The sequence below is a fragment of the Palaemon carinicauda genome, unplaced genomic scaffold (genome assembly GCF_036898095.1).
Source record: "Palaemon carinicauda isolate YSFRI2023 unplaced genomic scaffold, ASM3689809v2 scaffold108, whole genome shotgun sequence".
Lineage (NCBI taxonomy): Eukaryota > Metazoa > Arthropoda > Malacostraca > Decapoda > Palaemonidae > Palaemon > Palaemon carinicauda.
In genome coordinates, this window is record NW_027168571.1 from 92344 (window position 1) to 111463 (window position 19120).

The 19120-nt window shown below is 41.0% G+C and overlaps 2 protein-coding genes across 4 annotated transcripts in view; one reads left to right on the forward strand and one right to left on the reverse strand.

Moving 5' to 3' along the window:
* LOC137635262 (fap1 adhesin-like) overlaps window positions 1-6749 on the forward strand; it is a 64659-nt gene extending 57910 nt beyond the window's left edge. For 2 of the 3 annotated variants that reach the window (XM_068367727.1, XM_068367726.1), the window contains 2 exons: window positions 1578-1887; window positions 5812-6748. In XM_068367727.1, the coding sequence (XP_068223828.1) occupies window positions 1578-1887; window positions 5812-5976 (475 nt within the window). In that variant the 3' untranslated portion in view covers window positions 5977-6748. Of the gene's footprint in view, window positions 1-1577; window positions 1888-5811 lie in introns of all 3 variants that reach the window. The other variant, XM_068367725.1, reaches the window with a different exon arrangement.
* Window positions 6750-15007: 8258 nt separating this feature from the next.
* LOC137635263 (ubiquitin-conjugating enzyme E2 G1) overlaps window positions 15008-19120 on the reverse strand; it is a 31080-nt gene continuing 26967 nt past the window's right edge. Inside the window, exon 6 of the mRNA XM_068367728.1 lies at window positions 15008-17342. The gene's annotated coding sequence lies outside the window, so the exon portion shown is untranslated. The remainder of the gene's footprint in view (window positions 17343-19120) is intronic.

The window sequence follows — 19120 nt, forward strand, 5'->3', positions numbered from 1 at the left end:
TGGAATGTGATGAGGTTATATGGAGTTGGTGGAAGGTTGTTGCAAGCAGTGAAAAGTTTCTACAAAGGTAGTAAAGCATGTGTTAGGATAGGAAATGAAGTGAGCGATTGGTTTCCGGTGAGAGTGGGGCTGAGACAGGGATGTGTGATGTCACTGTGGTTGTTCAACTTGTATGTTGATGGAGTGGTGAGAGAGGTGAATGCTCGAGTGCCTGGACGAGGATTAAAACTGGTAGACGAGAATGACCATGAATGGGAGGTAAATCAGTTGTTGTTTGCGAATGATACTGTTCTGGTTGCAGACGCGGAAGAGAGGCTTGGCCGATTAGTGACAGAATTTGGAAGGGTGTGTGAGAGAAGGAAGTTGAGAGTTAATGTGGGTAAGAGTAAGGTTATGAGATGTACGAGAAGGGAAGGTGGTGCGAGGTTGAATGTCATGTTGAATGGAAATTTACTTGAGGAGGTGGATCAGTTTAAGTACTTGGGGTCTGTTGTTGCAGCAAATGGTGGAGTGGAAGCAGATGTACGTCAGAGAGTGAATGAAGGATGCAAAGTGTCGGGGCAGTTAAGGGAGTAGTAAAAAATAGAGGGTTGGGCATGAATGTAAAGAGAGTCCTGTATGAGAAAATGATTGTACCAACTATGATGTATGGATCGGAGTTATGGGGAACGAAAGTGACATAGAGACAAAAATTGAATGTGTTTGAGATGAAATGTCTAAGGAGTATGGCTGGTGTATCTTGAGTAATTAGGGTTAGGAACGAAGTAGTGAGGGTGAGAACGGGTGTAAGAAATGAGTTAGCAGCTAGAGTGGATATGAATGTGTTGAGGTGGTTTGGCCATGTTGAGAGAATGGAAAATGGCTGTCTGCTAAAGAAGGTGATGAATGCAAGAGTTGGTGGGAGAAGTACAAGAGGAAGGCCAAGGTTTGGCTGGATGGATGGAGTGAAGGAAGCTCTGGGTGATAGGAGGATAGATGTGAGAGAGGCAAGAGAGCGTGCTAGAAATAGGAATGAATGGTGAGCGATTGTGACGCAGTTCAGGTAGGCTCTGCTGCTTCCTCCGGTACCTTGGAAGACCGCTGAGGTAGGAGCAGTAGGGGATTCAGCGTTATGAAGCTTCATCTTTGGTGGATAACGGGGGAGGGTGGGCTGTGGCACCCCTAGCAGTACCAGCCGAACTCGGTTGAGTCCCTTGTCAGGCTGGGAGGAACGTAGAGAGGAGAGGTCCCCTTTTCTGTTTCATTTGTTTGATGTCGGCTACCCCCCAAAATAGGGGGAAGTGCCTTGGTATATGTTTGTATGTAGAAGAGGGGAGAGAAATTACATCACATCTTAGCGAGGCATAAACATCTTTAATGGTGATTATGATGATTTCTCAACTTTGTATACAGGACTACATTCAAACAATCATTCTCAGTTTCATCAGTTGTAACATTTTAACTATCACAAAAACCTTTTTGAATAGGATAAATTAGATCAATCCTTGAATATTATAGATGTCTTGATATCCTAAGTTATTGGTCCTTTGTAAAATGCAAGACGAGTTCCATTACACCAAGTTAATTAAATATTTCAGTCCCTGCGATGACACATCTGAGGAAGAGGAGGAAAGCTGTGCGAGGATATTTAGCCTCCTGATATTTTCACTGACTCGGGAACTCCTCGGCGAAATATACAACCTTCAGCGAACTCCAGCCCCCCCTCCCTGGATAAAACAGTCCTTACCCCACACTCCTCTTCTGATGATTGCTTATACCAAATCAAAGAAAATTCTTATGAATCACGTGATGGACAACGTCAAGGGCTTATTTGGATGGAAGATACCTGGGGGCAAAGAGTCTCTCATGCTTCGTTGGGCAAGAAAACACAGAGATCTTGTTGATCAGGCGAGTATATTTTATAGTTATGAAAAGTTCCCTTTATTTATATTTAAAATAATTGTTAATTGTAAAGTATACCATTCTACGTATCCATTAAGGTATTGTCACTTTCGGGGCGCCAAAGAGGCTATCAGTTTCAGTGTACATCATATGACAGTCGTGAAAGTTCTTTGTAGTTAAAATGTTTTTATTATAATAATCTTTATGCTATCATCATCTCCTGTGTCTATTTACGGAAAGGGCCTCAGTTAGATTTTGCCAGTCATCTCTATCTTGAGCTTTTAAATCAATTCTTCTCCATTCATCATCTCCTACTTTGCGCTTCATAGGCCTGGGTCTTCCAATTCTTCTAGTGCCTTGTGGAACCCAGTTGGAAGTTTGGTGAACTAAACTCTCTTGGGGAGTGCGAAGAGCTTGCCCAAACTGTCTCATCTACCCTTCACCATGATCTCATCTACATATGGTACTCGAGTAATCTCATATAGTTTCATTTCTAATCCTGTAAATCTACAAAATCTATTGGAGATTGTTTCATTGCCATACCATGATTCATGTCCATAGAGTAACACTGATCTCACTAAACTGATATATAGCCTGATTTTTATATGTAATTTCAGGCAATTTGATTTACAAATTTTACTTAGCTTAGCCATTGTCTGAATTGCTTTGTTCTATCTTTCATTCAACTCAAATTCTAAAGATCCTGTATTAGAGATCATAGTTTCTAAATATTGAAATGATTCCAACTCGTTAATCCTTTCAATGATGTTTCATCTTCCATTGCATATTCTGTTCTCATCATCTCTTGTCTTTCTTCTATTGATCTTAACCCTTTTACCCCCAGGCTCTTTGGAAATTTCCAACCCTTAACCCCCAAGGGGTTATTTTTTTCCCAGCACATTTTGCAGTATATTTTCTTTAAATTGCTCTAACAGCCTTAATTTTTGTCATAGAGAGGTCAGGTTGGTCTCATTCTCTTGGAAAATGCCTGAATTTTTTCAAAAAATTATCAAAAATATGAAAAAAAAAATTTTATAGCATTTTTTTGCAAGGACGTACCAGTACGTCCATGGGGGTAAAGGGATGGGTTTTGTGAAACGTACCAGTACGTCCTTTGGGGGTAAAAGGGTTAAGCCCAACCTCATGGGATATTTTATGCATTCTGGTAAGTAAGCTTTGCTAGTCCTGTGGTGTTCTGCTAATAAGAACAGTGTCATCAGCATACTCTAGGTCAGCTAATTTCCTGTTACCAGTCCAGTCCAATCCTTTATGTAATGAAATATAATTTTTATCCACGCTTTTTATTGTATTTGGTTTGATTACAACAAAAGTCCACTGTTAATAAAATCCATATTTAGACTGCCATTTTGCCAAGCCTAGAGCCAGCCTCACTCATCAGTTTCAGTTTAAATATGCAAAATGAAGGAATCTTGCTAAGAGCTCCATGCTTGTCTCAGCTTATGCCCACTCGAACAGGATGCTTCTTTTGAGGAACTGAATTTGTATCTCAATGTCTGGCTGATTCTGTAGTTCTCCAGTGGGTACTTGCTCTAGGATTGAGACAGACTTGTCAAGGTTTGGGTATTGTGATTAACCCTTTTACCCCCAAAGGACGTACTGGTACGTTTCACAAAAGCCATCCCTTTACCCCCATGGACGTACCGGTACGTCCTTGCAAAAAAATGCCATAAAAAAATTTTTTTTCCATATTTTTGATAATTTTTTTGAGAAATTTCAGGCATTTTCCAAGAGAATGAGACCAACCTGACCTCTCTATGACAAAAATTAATCCTGTTAGAGCAATTTAAAAAAAAATATACTGCAAAATGTGCTAGGAAAAAAATAACCCCCTGGGGGTTAAGGGTTGGAAAGTTCCAAATAGCCTGGGGGTAAAAGGGTTAATCAGATGTCCAATCTCACGGCCAAGAAACTGATGAGATACTGTACTTAGGAATGATGTTAGTCATGGCAGCAGCAAGAGTCCATTAGATAGTACAATAACTTCTGGTTCGTCAATGGCTACGTCTTTTAGGACATCTTTTGTCGAAGAATTTCATGCAAGCGTTACAGTGGCGGCTGAAGCGTCACTGGTCAGCAGCCACCAATCCTCTTGATCTCCTGGTTGCGGTGGAACAAGAAATGAGCAACGTCAAAAACCTCACCAAAGGAGTTCCACTCAACTCCCCACTTCCGGAGATGCTTCTGTTCATAGACGCATCCAAGGAAGGGTGGGGGCATGGGGTGCACATGAGGAACCAGACTGCCTCGGAATCATGGTGTTCAGTAAAACAGCTCCTGCACATTAACCTGTTTGGAATACAAATAGCGCTTCTAACATTGCAAACTTTCCAACAATTTGATAGGGCACTCGGTAGCGCTGATGAGCGACAACATTACTATAGTAGCTTACGTAACAAGCAAGGAGTTGGCGAAGAAGGCGCACACTTTGGCGTTTGACAACGCAGTAGAGCTGTCAGTGAGGTTTATTCCAGGCAAGAAAAATGTTCCAATAGACATGCTCAGCCACCAAGGACAAGTAGTAGGGTCGGGGTGGTAGGAATGCTTTTTGCCTTTTAGAGGTCTCCATTGATTGGACTTCTTTGCCATTTTCTGAACAAGAAGTTTCCAGTGTTCAGCTCTCTTGGTTCCAGATCCATCCGCGATTCTGGAAGGATGCCTTCAAACTTCCCTGGGGACAGAGATGCTTAAACCTTTCTGCCCTTCTGTCTGATACAGTGTACTGCATGTTGACTTACCAACAGACTGCTGATGACATGGAAGGACAGGATGACCCATGTGGCTCCCAAGTCACCACACACCAAATGGTTTCTTAATTTATTGATGTTCTACTTTGAGGAACCGAGAAAACAATCCCTATGTCCCCATCTGCAGAGGTACCACTGCTCAGAGTGGCGTCTATCCAGCATCTCCTCCGAGGGGATAGCTTTTCATGAGGCACTTGCATAGGATATGTTTGGGTACCTGAAAAAATCTTCTGGTGCTTTCTACCAGGGAAAATGGGCCATCTGCATTTGGTGTTGTAGACTAGATACTTCTCTGGTCAGAGTCTGCAACTGAATGTCGATTTCTCCATCTACCTCCGTCGGGAGAAACTACTGTACTATTGTACGTACTTAATTCTCTGCGGTAAAACGCTATTGCTTCTCCTGGGGCCAGGTCTTCACATTTGAAGAGCTTAGACATTTCGTCTTCGTGGGAATTGTCGATGTTTATGAAGAACTTCTAGCTATCATTTCCTCTCAGAGAACTTATACCTCTGGAGTAGGATGTCACGAGAGTTCAAGGCTCGCTCAACTGGTCTACGTATGAACCCTAAGTGTCAGATAGAGACCTTGACACTCAAAAATGTCTTCCTGCTAATCGTAGCCTCAATGGAGAAGTAGTCGAGCTTTGTGCATTTTGTATGTCTCCAGCATCCGGAAAGATGTAAGAAGGTATAATTTACATTTAACTTGGGGTTTAAGGTCAAGACCCAGAACTCGGCTGTCCACAACTCCGTTATCGAGTCCTTCGCCTCTTCTCTCAAAGATGCGGGGATGACATACTTTACTTCCCTGTCCCCCAAGAGCAGTGTGGGATTACCCAAAGAGATTGCAAATGCCTCAGACAAGGGAAGTGCTGGGACTTCACCTCAACACTGATAGGGTGAAGAAAAAGGTATCCACAAATACATTTTTGTGCTGGCTTCGTGAGACCATCACCCATCCAGCATGTCCTCATATGGACCTCCCAAAACTATGGTCTTATTTCTGTACCTGAATACCATAGACTAGGCCTTATGTATATTTCTAATCGAATAGGTTTTTTAATTCATATAGCTATTTGGAATATAGTAGTAATTTTTAGAATCGTACTATTTTGTACTTTACTGAATTTCTCATAAAATTTAATGCAATATTTACATTGCAGGTGTTGGTGAAAGAGCTTCAGGCAGAGGAAGCCAACTGGACGTGTTACGACAAGGACGAGGCTTTCGTGAAGCTACGAGCGGCGGAAGAAATTTTCACGTGCCTCTTAGACGAGACCATTAGGCTTTTCTCTAAAATCATAGCGAAAAAGATGGCATTTACTTAAGCGTTCCGTCGTAAAATGATGAAAACTATAGGGTTTTGCTTAAATATTTTTATATGCATCTTTTTCTCTGCTTTTTATTTAATAATTGTTTATAAAACTATAAAAGTACAATACATGTAATAATGAATCGACTTCAGATACTCATGAGAAACTTGTGTTCGTAAATATAAACTAATGTTTGTCTCTTTGTACAAAACATATTTTTATGTATTAAGTCAAATATTTTGCTGTAATGCATCTGACCTTCAGTGTTGACTTAGTCTATAAGCAGCAGTTATTTATATTAGTTGCCTGTGTAATTGTTTTAAGTTATTGATATTTTCATACTCATCATAAACTCAAATTCTGAATATAATTTTGAGCTAGAAACGAAAAGAAATCCGTTGTGCCATTAAAAGGGACAGTTTCGCATTTACTGTGCAACGAATAGGAAGCCAGATGTCCCTCTTATAGTACCCAGTGGTTTTCCTCTGTTTTAGACACTGTTTTTGCTTCATATTTTATCAACTAGTCAGTTACTCCCACAGTTTTCATCTCATGCACTGCAGTCTGTGATATTTCAAGTGTCAAAATGTGTTGTGATATGTCGTAAGTATAAGTTGATTCCTTTTTTTTTCTCTATAGGAACTAGGGTTTGTTAATATTTTTCTTCACTTAAGGGAACACTTTTTTTAATTAATCTAGTAAAATGTTTAGACTTGTTTTAGTACTTAGATAAATGTGTTCAGATCTTATATTCAGGGAAAATAAAAGATTTTTAACATATTGTTCTTTATTCAGATTATTCAAAGTGTTGCAGCGGCATGGTAATATTGCCGATGGGTTTATTATTAAACTGGTCTTTATTTGCAGCAAGTTATACTGTAGACGCAATTACAGGAACTACTTGGACTTGCATATCATAAAGATGTAGTTTTTCCTCTCGTCGTCGTCGGCGCCCACTCGTGTCCGAGTATTGGGTTCTGTCGTTAGCCATCAGCCTCCTATATGGGAGGAAACGACAGAATGCCAGTAGCTCGGTATATTGTTTTGGGTGGTCGTGGCTTTGCAACGGCCACGCACACACAGTTTTCACCGCGGCTCAAGTCATATGAGACAGGCGGCTTCTCCGATGTTGGTTGCATCGGGCTGCCGGGTTCTTGTTATGTCAAGGCCCGCCTTGTTGCCTGCCCGACAGTTTTTCCTCTATTATGTACACAAAATACAGATTATATTACCTCCAAGTGCTGCTTTAGCTGAAAATCAAGGCATAGATGAAGGATGTAGAATGATTCTTCCCCGGTAAGTAATCATCACAAAGGGGCATTCCTTTCAGATTTATAAATCACTGTGGGCGTGGGGAGATCTCGGTGAGCGTGCAAAGAGCCCTAAGGGCGTAGTGAGGCAACCCATGGATAGGTTCAGTCGAGTAAAGCTTATAGTCCATTTCTTTTAGCGAGGCAGATTTGCACCGACTCGCAGCGGTGCCCTTTTAGCTCGGAAAAGTTTCCTGATCGCTGATTGGTTAGAATTATCTCGTCCAACCAATCAGCGATTAGGAAACTTTTTCCTGCAGACATGAACTGATATGTCTGGGGCCTTTGTCCTTGGAATAGAGACGGCTGCATTTGTTGTTGTTGTTGTTGTTGTTGGGGATGAATACAGCATCATGAAGAATAAGTTTTTTTTGCTACAGATGATGTGAAAAGGCTTGGCTACTGGCAGGACTCAGTGGGTCCTGGGTATTGGGTATTGGATAATTTGAACCATGAGAAAGGATTTATTATAGTGTGTTATTGTTTTTGGAATTAATAATTTATTAATTAATTAATCATTGCTCTCGTTGCCCCGTGGTAGATTTATCAATGTCAAAGATTCTGTTTAGAACATGTTCTAAACACTTTCTAAACACTTTCTTATCAGTAAGAGAGTTCTAATCGTGTATATGCCTTAGTAACAATATAAACCTCTAAATTCAAACCTAAATATGATTGAAATATAGGTGTTAATCCATTTCAGAATTAGCAAAGTCCTTAATATATATTTAACGATGGCCTGCTAGTACTCTTTGATAGCTTTTCAAAACAGATAAGTAGGCAGTTATATGTAGGCCTACTGATTCATGATTCTGAGTCAAGGAGAGAGATCATAAGTAGGCCTACTGATTCATGAATCTGAGTCAGAAATATTATTGACGAATAGATTTACTACACAAACAACAACAACAAATGCAGCCATTCCTAGTACACTGCAGGATGAAGGCCTCAGACATGACCTTTTTTTATGCCTATGGTTTGGCCATTTCATCACCACTCTGAATATTGCGGATTATTGATGGTGGGAGACTTTTACCTGATTGCTCACACCAAGCCAACCTAATATGGGTGTCCCTGATAGATTTATCCGTGGTAGATTTATCACACGTGTGATGCTGTCCTTTTCTGTTCCACCAAAGTACATCACTCATTTGTCCTCATTTTTCTTTGAATACCTCAGACAAGTTTTCGTCGAATAGACATAAAAAATATAGCCTTCTACTTCTTTTACTGTAGTTCTTTTGCTTTAAATGACTTTGAGCACTTTGTATTTGTCTTTTTCAGACATAAAAAAACAAGTCAGGATTTTTTGCTGTACAGTACTGTGTGTTTATTGTACATTCATATATTTTTATTATTTTTCAATCTTCCTTGCCTAGGGTGAGGTCTTACTTTTATTTTTCACTTATATTACCTGAAATGTGTAATCTGTTTTTATAATTCACTTGATGCAGTAATTTATAAAGGTACTTATGTATGCTGTTGGTATTCTACTTTGTAGTTGTTCCTTTGCATATAAAAACCTTTTGTCGTTATAGGGGTGTCATCCATTCTATTGCCTCGTACCGATACGGAGCTCACACACGTCATCGGGGTCTTATATAGATTGTGAACCAGGTGTAACTGCCACAGCAGTGTCAACGGTGCTAATTGGACCGCTCCTCAACACTGTTCAGTTGGCCGACAGGGATGTTGTTCGTGCCGCATCATGCTGATATGAACTCGCAGATCGACTAGTACCTTTGGGGATGATTAGCGATCAAGAACCTGGTGTCACAGCACTGCTGTTCAGTAGTATTTACAATCCTCAAGCCGCTACAGAGCTTAGCCAATGGAGCTCACCTACCGACCTGTACTTGTGGAGTCTTTTTAGTGATCTGGAACTGCTGTTCACCTTCAATCCACTACATAATATTGACCAGTACTTTCAGGTTTAATCTGCAAGGCAAGACTGATGCAGCAGTGATTGCTATTAGGTAATTGTTCCCTATGAACCAAACAACTTGGCAATTGAGGGTAAACATCCCCAGTCATATAAAGCGATCCTCCTAAAAGGATAAGACGAAGTCATGCAGGATTTGGAGAAATCTCTCCTTCATTTGAGGGAGGAATTTCCCATAGTAACCAATCCTGTGCGGATTCGGGTACCCAGCCATGTGTCCAGTGCAGCTGCCTACACAGCTGTACAGATCTGAGGTGAGTGGCTTCGCAAAGGGCTAATCACCTGAAACAACGTCCAAGGTTCACCCCGTACCATGTGATTAGTTCTGTGTATGGCCGATTATCTGTATTACAGCTGATGGAAGGTTGGGCTGTGGCTGATCACATGAGGCTGCATCTGATAGAAGGGCTAGTGATCTAGGAGCTTGAACACCATATCTTTACCTGGACAATGGAGTATCATTTTGATCTCATCTTTCACAAGGTACTTGGGTACTCCCAAGAGAGAAGATACCACTGCTTGTTAACAGACAGTGACTGATCCCTGCTCTGGGCTTCAACCCCAGCCATATACCAGAGGTTAGGTACATAACTGCTCTTCCTCTCTGGAGCCAGGTATTGTTACATAGATACAGAAAGCCACTTAACAAGCTAATTCATAGTCTGTCTCCTAGTTATTCATTCCTAGATGTTTGGATTTTAGGGAGGATACAAATCCATGTTTTGAAAAGCTTATACTGTAGTGTTTAGTTGCTCAAAGGATTGCATAATGTTGGACTTCGCATCTACCTCTCAATTAGGTGATGTCACAGTAATGGTGGAAGGGGATGCCATGTATTGATACTCCTTCCACAGTACTGTATAATATCCCTCAAGGGCTTTGGTCGTTTGCCGGAGAGACAGCCCAAGCTTTGAGGTCGGCTATGACATTTTTCTCGAGTTTGAGGAAGTTCCCAGCCTACTCCATCCATTCTTGACTTTCCTAGGCACAATCCAGGAGGGGTATTTGAAGGAAGATACGGGGATCAGATGCAGAGATTGTCCTTTGTTGTCAGTAATGGATGCTATGCCTTACAAATTCCTTCTATTCCATCTAAATACATTCCATACCTACCTTTCAGGTTCCATCTCTAGCCATGGAACAGATGAAATGATCCTAGAATTCTGTGCTGCAAGTTTTACAAGTTTCTCCAGTCCTCTTCCGTCAGCTCTTCACGAGATTGTACTCCTCTTGGCCACACTGGTACTTGTCAGGCCATGTTCAGTTCGAACCTTTTGAGATTGCAGACATTTGTAGTGATTATCATTTCCAGGTTGAATGGGTTTTGAACTCTGGTCTGAAAAATTGCCAGGCAGCGATATTTCCATTAGGCTCCAGAAAAGAAGCCTTTGTTGACTCCATGGACTTATCATACATGCTGGTCTTCGGTCATTCCAAAAGCACTGCTTCCATTTCTCAGGTGTCCTCCAGTGATAAGCTTGGAATGACCTTTTTGGAGCCTTTTTAAGACAAGATCGAGGCTACTTTTACAATTTCAGAATTACGATTGTCTGATCTGAAAGCCCAAACCTAAAGACAAATACTTGGGAATGATTTTTGACTGGGAACTTTTCCTTGTACTCATATAAACAAACTCGAGAGGTAGCGCACCTATTCCTGATCAGTAGGAACTACTGAACCACTCATGTTAGCAAGCATACAAGAGAGATCACTCTCACCTTTGTACAATATCAATTCCTCCCTCCCTCCTATTCTTTCCTTCAGACACTTCCTAGGAAGAGCAGCAGCAATCGTGCATTAATTTCCTTGTAACTTTAGTGTGTGCTCTTCTTCTGGAGGCAGTGACAGATCTCACCCACTGATCATTATTACCTTAGGGTGCTCATCCTGGAACTTAGAACCCGGTATGGTAGGTTAGATGTAGCTGGGAAGAGCAAAAACTCTAGAGGCCGAGATGACTGAGGGCATCCTTCCTGGATGTTCGACTCCTCTAAACACCACTGAAGATCCCTTAAGGCTTCTTACCCTAACAGAACTAGTGAGAGCAGATGGTTCAGGTGTTGATACCAGTGCTGTTTAGCTCCCAGTTGGGACTGGAGGCGAAGATGCCCGCAAGGAACTAGGATCTCTAAAGATGACATATGCCGTAGTAGGTCATGTTATTGATGGGCTAGCAAGTGGGGTAGGGCTACCTCTGTGAGAAAGAAGACTACTGGAACATTACGATCTATGACGATGTCCATACCTAGATATGCAAGTCTTCTTGTGGGCATCAACACAAGACTTCTAAAGATTTACAATGAGCCCCAAATTGTCAAAACAAAAGTTTGCTTCAATGGAGAAGGATTTCCTCCAACTTGGCCAGAATCGGTTAATCACCGTTGACTTGAGGAGCAATTAATAAGCTAAACTGGAATACTCTGCTAGCTACCATCATCTTTTAACTACTTCCTAGAAGATGGATGAATTGGTATAGGAAAACATGCATCCTTCTGGTCAATGGTGATCTTGAAGTCCTAGGGCCTGATCACGTTCCTGAAAGTTGCTGCCGTCTCCATCTTGAACGGGGTTCGCTGCACAAACCCGTTCAAGGCAGAGATAAGTGACTGGTCTCCAACCTCCCGAAGCCTTCTATATAAGTCAACTGTAGAAGCCAGGAAAATTGTCCTTGATCTCTTTAAGGGTGCTCTTCTCAAACATGGCCCGGACTTCTGCCTGAAATGCTAGACATTTCGGAAACCCTAGACAATACGATGCTGATGTCGGAGGAGGAGGAGAAATCACTGGCAAGGAACAGTTGGTGAACGAGAGGAGTTACCCAGAACGGAAGACTTCCAACGTGCAACTTTCCGCACTTTGGAACCCCCCAGCTCCTCCACTTTTTCTGAGGCATCCTCTCATTGGTAGTATTGTAGAAGGATTGTCCCCTTTTTTGTGGATTCTTGGACCTCTACCTCTTCTGTCTCGGGCGAATCTAAAGGGGTTGATTCTGAATTCTCTTCAGAATCAAAGGCTGAAGACAGGTGGCATCTTTCTGTGCCTGCTTTTGAGGCTGCAGTGATTGCCTTGGCCTTACTAGAGTCGAGGTTTGTGGCTGTTTGATGGATACTGCTTGAGGCAATAATTTTGTGCCCCTCCATTTTCCTGTGGCTGCAAGGAATAGTGAGGGACCCTTGATGCATGAGTGCATGAGTTATGCTTGTTATTGTAAGGCCTTCTCGGCGGCCAATGTGTTTGTGGAACCTAGACATCAACACATCTCTCCTCTTTAGAACCCAATTGGTTCATAGGTTAACTAAATGGTGTATCGGGAACTAGACTCGACCTCGACTACGTGCACTCCCGTAAAGACGATATCTTAAAGGGCTTCCTTCTTGTCAGGCTTGGACAATCTGTACCTGGCAGTCAACCGTCCCTGACCAATGGACCTTAGCTGCCAAAATGGGTACTGCTGCTGCTGTTAACAAGTCTGTCAAGACAGTTGGCATCATGGTCAACACTGACGGAGCCACAGGGAAAGGGGAAGGATAGCCCTCCTGAGACTTGTATTTCCTTTGCCTGGAATCAGGCGGGAAAACTTTCCCGCTCTCAAGGAATCCTCCTCCCCAGAAACCTTCTCCAACGCTTCCCTGACGAAACCAGGAGCACAGCAGAGACTTGTCAATGGCCGCTTTCCTGCCTTTTGGAGATGAAAGAGCTTCTCCAAATACATTGATCCTCCGGATATATCGAAGAACTTGGAGGAAAGTCGTATCCGATTCGCCTGCCTTGGTGTCCAGAGGTTTAGGGCCACCGGTTTTGGTAGATGTCGGATTCCTCAGTCAAAATCAGGGTCTTCCCCTCAGCAATCCCGAGAGAGGTCGTCTACAATATTCTTACACATGTCCCCTCGGGCTAGCACAACCTTCATCGTTACCAATTTCTTTTCTGGAATACACGTTGACCTGCGCCTGTTGTCTATTAACATCCTCGGAGTCAAATTCCGGATGCGGCCGATGTTGGAGAAGTGATAGGCGAAGGATATTCCACTTGCCTTGAAGCCTCGCTCCTTATCAGAGAGTCCGCTGGCTTCGACCTATCCTCGGAAGGGGAGTATGTACTCTACTGACTGTCTCCCAGATCGGTCTAAATAAAGGATTGGATTTGGGAGATAAAGTCAATCTGACCTACCACCCTAAGGGCACCTAGAAGGCTTCGGTGAAATAAGTCTATTGCATTCAGGAACAGTATACCTAGGATGATCTGGCATGACGAGATTTGTACATTTTAGTGTGTTTTGTGGTGATGCTTCTAACATGCTCTGGGGTGATATGCCTAGTGTGTTCCTTAGGTATGCGATTAGTGCGTTCAAAAGGAAGGGTACTGTGAATTCCTCTGGAAGAACACGTAATGTGCTCAGGGAAGCACGTTTGGTAAAGGGTGAGTCCTGTCTGGATGAAGAGTGCTTGTTTGAGGCAAAATGTGTCGAGAAGCTGGACTAATAGGAAAGGCTTTTGCATCAGCAACATGTCCAACTGAAATGCGTGGAGAAACGCAGATGCCTGTCCTGTGTAAGTGTTCTATGATGACATGCCAAGTGGTTTAGAGGTGCTGGAATCTGAATATTCAGAATGTAGTGTTCTGGGCACTTCTGGAGAAGCACTAGAATGAGGCTCTCTCTGAGTGAGAAGTAAGTAGGGGTGAATGCCCTTAGGAGAGAGACACTAAAGGGGATCGCCTGGAACCTAGCAAAATCATCTCTTGAAGAACCTACTGTACAGGAGAGGAGTACAATCGCCTGTGCAAGGCAAGACTACAATCCTCATCCGAAGAAGGCTCTCACAAAGGCCGAGGCATAAGGGTTCACAGAGTTTTGAAAGGTGAGGGTTGGGCACTCATTCATCCTACCTCTGAAAAGTAGTCTTTTCCCGTGAGAAAGGCGCTGAGGAGGCTCGTCTCCAACTACATCTCCGAAGGGGCAGAAGAGGCGCAAGACTTCTCCTAAGACACATGAAGGTTGATGTCTGATGTGGCACGATCCTTCCACTGGCATCTCGCTGCTAAGGTCTGCTGCAGTTTAGCCAACACAGGGGAACTTTATAAACAATATCAGGCCACAGCAACTGCAATGCATCTGCAAATAAGCTCCCCTTGAGGCGGTCTCACTATTTCTTTAGGGAAGACGGTACACCCTCTTTCCCCTGGGCTTCCCCTAAGGTTAAATGGCCACCACTCTTGCTCGATTTGCTCCGAGAGGAGGTTTATGAAAAAGGGTACCAGGGTTGAAGGAAGCAAGTCGGGACTTCGACTTCGAGGAAGGCGAAGAATATCTCTTCGAATTTTTCATTCTCCTGCCATACATCTTCCACTGGGAGGATGGTCACTCCCGACGCTCATCGCAAGGTAATACATGACCTCTGCAAGCAGGGCATGTCCAGTGAGAATCCCGTCACTACAATCATAAAGGTGCCATAAGGCTTCGACAGCACCCCCAGCACCCCAAGGCATTGTTGCCGGCATTATGACCAAAATCACAAGCTGGAAAAGAGAAAGAAAATTGTTAGTAAAGTGTTTAATATTTAGAGGCAAAGAACATCCCGCTCCCACTGACAGCTGATATCGAAGTGAGTTGTCAGAGTCAGGGAGGGGAGGGGGGTGTCTTGCATCCCGCCATCAGTAGTCAACTACCTGTCGGTCATTAACACCTTGCCTTATTCCCCCTCTTCGTTGTTATCGTTTTCCGTTTGTATTTGTGTAGGAACAAATACAAATACACAAATTTTTCACAAATTTTTGAGGAAAATTAAAATACTAATGAAGCTGGTGTTTATTGAATATTGAGGACAACTACAAACTGTTACTTAAAACATATTGCAGGAATATGGAAAAAAAGTATAAAACAAATGTTCACAGTAGCAGTTCATAATGTCCCTTATCATATCACACTTTTTTTTCATACTGGGGGCATTCATTATTTCATGGGTAAACGGACAAAGACAAAGAGCTTTGCCCACCGCCTTTCTTCAGCCGATAACTTGATCCTCTAGACGTAACTTTACCTCCTCGGATCGACTCCTCGGAGGGCCCAAGCTACTGTCGCTGTCATTCCATGGCCCCAACATTTGCACAATGAGACAACTTAAAACTTTGAGGTATTAAATATCCTTCATGGGGGGTGGGATAACATGTAGTCAACTAACACAGCAGTCAAGCTAGGTGGGATGATGAGCTGTACTTGAGAAAACGCAATTCAGTGATCCAGAAAGAAAATCGGTTGAATTTCCTGACTAAAAGTATAAAAGTTACGTTCGCTAAAAAATAAGCCGTTCTGAAGTCCTTCCGGGTGACGGAAGGGAGACAGAAAAAGAAACGAACTGCCATGTATAAAAAAAATCCTTGAAATTCCAGCTATTTTGAGGCCACTCAATAATCAAAACAGAATGCAGTGTAACAAGACCCTAAAATTCACATTAATTCTGAAGTGGAGTTGCTTTCAATCCATAATTAAATTATAGTTGACAAAAAATAATCAAATTGGGCAATTGCCGCAAGATACAATATACGTAGTACCGGGTAATGAAGTACAAGCATTCTCAATTGTCGAAGTTGGTTTACATTTGCAAAAATTAAAATTACCCATGGCCTAAAAAGTATAACAAGGTAATTAAAGGCTATAGAGACATCTTGAGCAGAAAAAGACGTTAATTTGTAATTTAGGACTACACTTGTGCCCCTCTCCATGATAAAAGTGAGCAAAATCTAACACACCTTTCCATTTTCATTTTTTATCACATAAAAAATGAGTTAAAATCCTGTGCAACAGCACTTATTTTTTTTTATATTCCTAATAAAGTTTTAAGGCTCAATCATTTTTAATTGGAATTCTAAATTCTAAAATATCTAAAAAATATGACCTATCTAAATCTTCATTTTGTTAAGTTTAGATGAGATCCAATTCTCTTCCTTGCAATTGACAAAAAAAAAAAAAAACAGAAGAAATTAGTTAAATGTAAACTACTATAGCTTGTACACAGATTAAAGCAATTTTTTGTAAGTGATTTATACCCTTCCAAAATTTGGCTGCAAGATTCAAACCTGAGGCATTTGGGAGAAAAAAATTTTGATGCTGGCAAAAATTCTGAATCCATGTCAACGTATCGAAACATTATAATGAAAAAAAAATAAATACCTCGCCTTTATCCACCAGTCAGAACTAAAGTGTCTTGCTCAGGACTAACTTAAAGGAAGCCAACTTTTGAGAGGCCAAATAAAATAAAATCTTAAAAAATGAAGCTGGGATTGAAGCTCAATGATTCAAAATGCTTAAATAATTTGCTTTGCATAATGATGATGATAAGGGTTTGATCAAATAGTTTATTACCTATAAGAGCACTGTGGATACGAGATAAGGAAAGCCATCTTGTTTTTGTTTTATTTCATTCCCTTTTCCTTGTCTTTCCTCATAGACCTGAGCAAGGCAGCAAACTCCTCTGATTAGAAAAATCAAGTTATTCCTTAAAATGTATAAATTATATAATACAGTACAAAGAAAAGCATCCGCACGTAATGAAGCAACTTGGCAAAAACTCTCGAGTTTGAAGCCTTGCTGTGAGACACAGTTAGGTGAAGTCAATGCCTACTTTAAAAAGTTCTTCTTCTTCTTTCCACTAATACTCCGTTGCTTTCACTGAGGGAGGGGACAGGTTTCTTCTTGAAAAAATGATTCATGATTATTCACAATGTGTGACCCTGATTCAGACATACTGTAATGCCACATGGATGCCAAATCATCCGCCGTTTTGGCTTCAACTCGCAAAGTATTATCATCTGGTCCCAGTTTCTTTTTGCACCATGACGACACTTTTTTTTTTTTTAATGCACACACTTGAAGTCTTTGTTTTCGTTTCCTGATGCCCAATGTTCTTTTATTTGACGTTTCCTTGTTCTAATACCAATATGCATTCCTTCACAATCAGTCAAGGTGGCCTCTCTCTTTTTTTTATCACTTTTTTTTTTTTAATTTATCACCAACATTTGCTTGTGATAACTAAATGTCTTACATGCAAATCACAAAGTCGGTGGACGCTTTCAGCAAAGGGAGACCCAAGTGATCTCTGGGAATGACCGTTGCCTTTTCAACTCCTGAATACCTGCAACGGAGGAAAGAAAAATTCACGTTCTGGACAACCTGACATAGAAAAAGAATTAGTTATCAAAAGTTTTTAAAAAAATTCAATTACAGATGTTGTTACAGATGGTAAAAGAATTATAATTATAAACAGCTTGACCATGGGTTAGCAAATAGTTTGAAAAAAAAATCCTGTTACAGATGGCAAAAGAATTATAATTATAAAGAGCTTGACCATTTGTTAGCAAATAGTTTGAAAAAAAAATCCCGTTACAGATGGCAAAAGAATTATAATTATAAACAGCTTGACCATTAGTTAGGAAATAGTTTGAAAAAAATCCCGCTACAGATGGCAAAAGAATTATAATTATAAACAGCTTGACCGAGGGTTAGCAAATAGTTTGAAAAAAAATCCTGTTACAGATGGTAAAAGAATGAACTACAAATAGCTTGACCATTGATTATCAAAGTTTGAAAAAAAAATCCTATCACAATTGTTGTTACAGATGGTTAAAGAATTATAACTATATATATATAGTACTTTGACCATAAGTCATATTTGCATTTGATTTAACCCAATCATCAACCGAGGATGAAAATTGGAATGAGCTGAGAGCCACAGAATTGCTATGACGAACCACAAGTAATGCATTCAATACAAGGTAAATTGTGTGCAACATCCTTTATTAAGGGTCATGAAAAGATGGATAATAAACCATTGGAAATTTATAAAATAGTCTGACCAAACCTGGCTTCTTGACTAGCTTGTATAAACACAATTTTACCTAAAAAAAAAAAAATAATAAAACTGATATGAATTTAAAAACTAGATGAAGAAATGAATAAGATTCTAAAAAATAACTCCAATTCTACGGATTATGATAATTAAAACATTCAAATATCACAAATTTTTAAAAGCAATTTATATTTTCCTTAACTATAAAAACCAGAATCCTTTAATAGAGGATGATTTCAGCTTGGCTGGAACTCAACTAATTAAAGAGGTGTAGGTGTAGGTGGCAGGGAAGCCTAGCTCTCTCTCTCCTGCACACTAAGTAACCTCTTTTACCTTTATGTAGGATTTGCAAGGGGGTTGAGATGGGATGTGAAACTTGAAGAAAAAATACAAATTACTTTTAAAATTTATGATTTGTTTCTACACAATTACAAACCCTTATCTTTTAACAGGAGGCTAACTCTCAAGATGGAGGAAGAACCCTATAACCGTACTACATACATATACCAAGGCACTTCCCCAATTTTGGGGGGTAGCCGGCATCATCAAATGAAACAAAACAAAAAAGTGGACCTCTACTCTCTACGTTCCTCCCAGCCTAACAAGGGACTCAACCGAGTTCAGCTGATACTGCTAGGCTGCCACAGCCCACCCTCCCACATTATCCACCACAGATGAAGCTTCATGGTTTAAATTCCGAGATGTCACTACATTCGGACCTGATAAAGGTGCAGGAGGGTCGACTCCTATCATCTCCCATTGAGAATAGAAATTTATGGCTTGGTATAGGTTTCTGTCTGCAGACAGACAGTCAAGAAAAAATGTATATCCTCAGAATGAGGATGGGGGAAATACTTCTATAGCTAACTTTTATAGACCAGTTGTTCGGTCTGGAAGCTCACTTACATCAAAGTCCAATCTGGGAAATAACGGAATGACTCCGAAAGCCAGACACTCCACCTCTTATTCTAAACTAACGTTGCAACCATTGTCTTAGAAGAGATGCCTCGTCTCATAAGGAGCTACCGCTACAATGAAAACTTATCTAAAGTGCAACCTTGTGA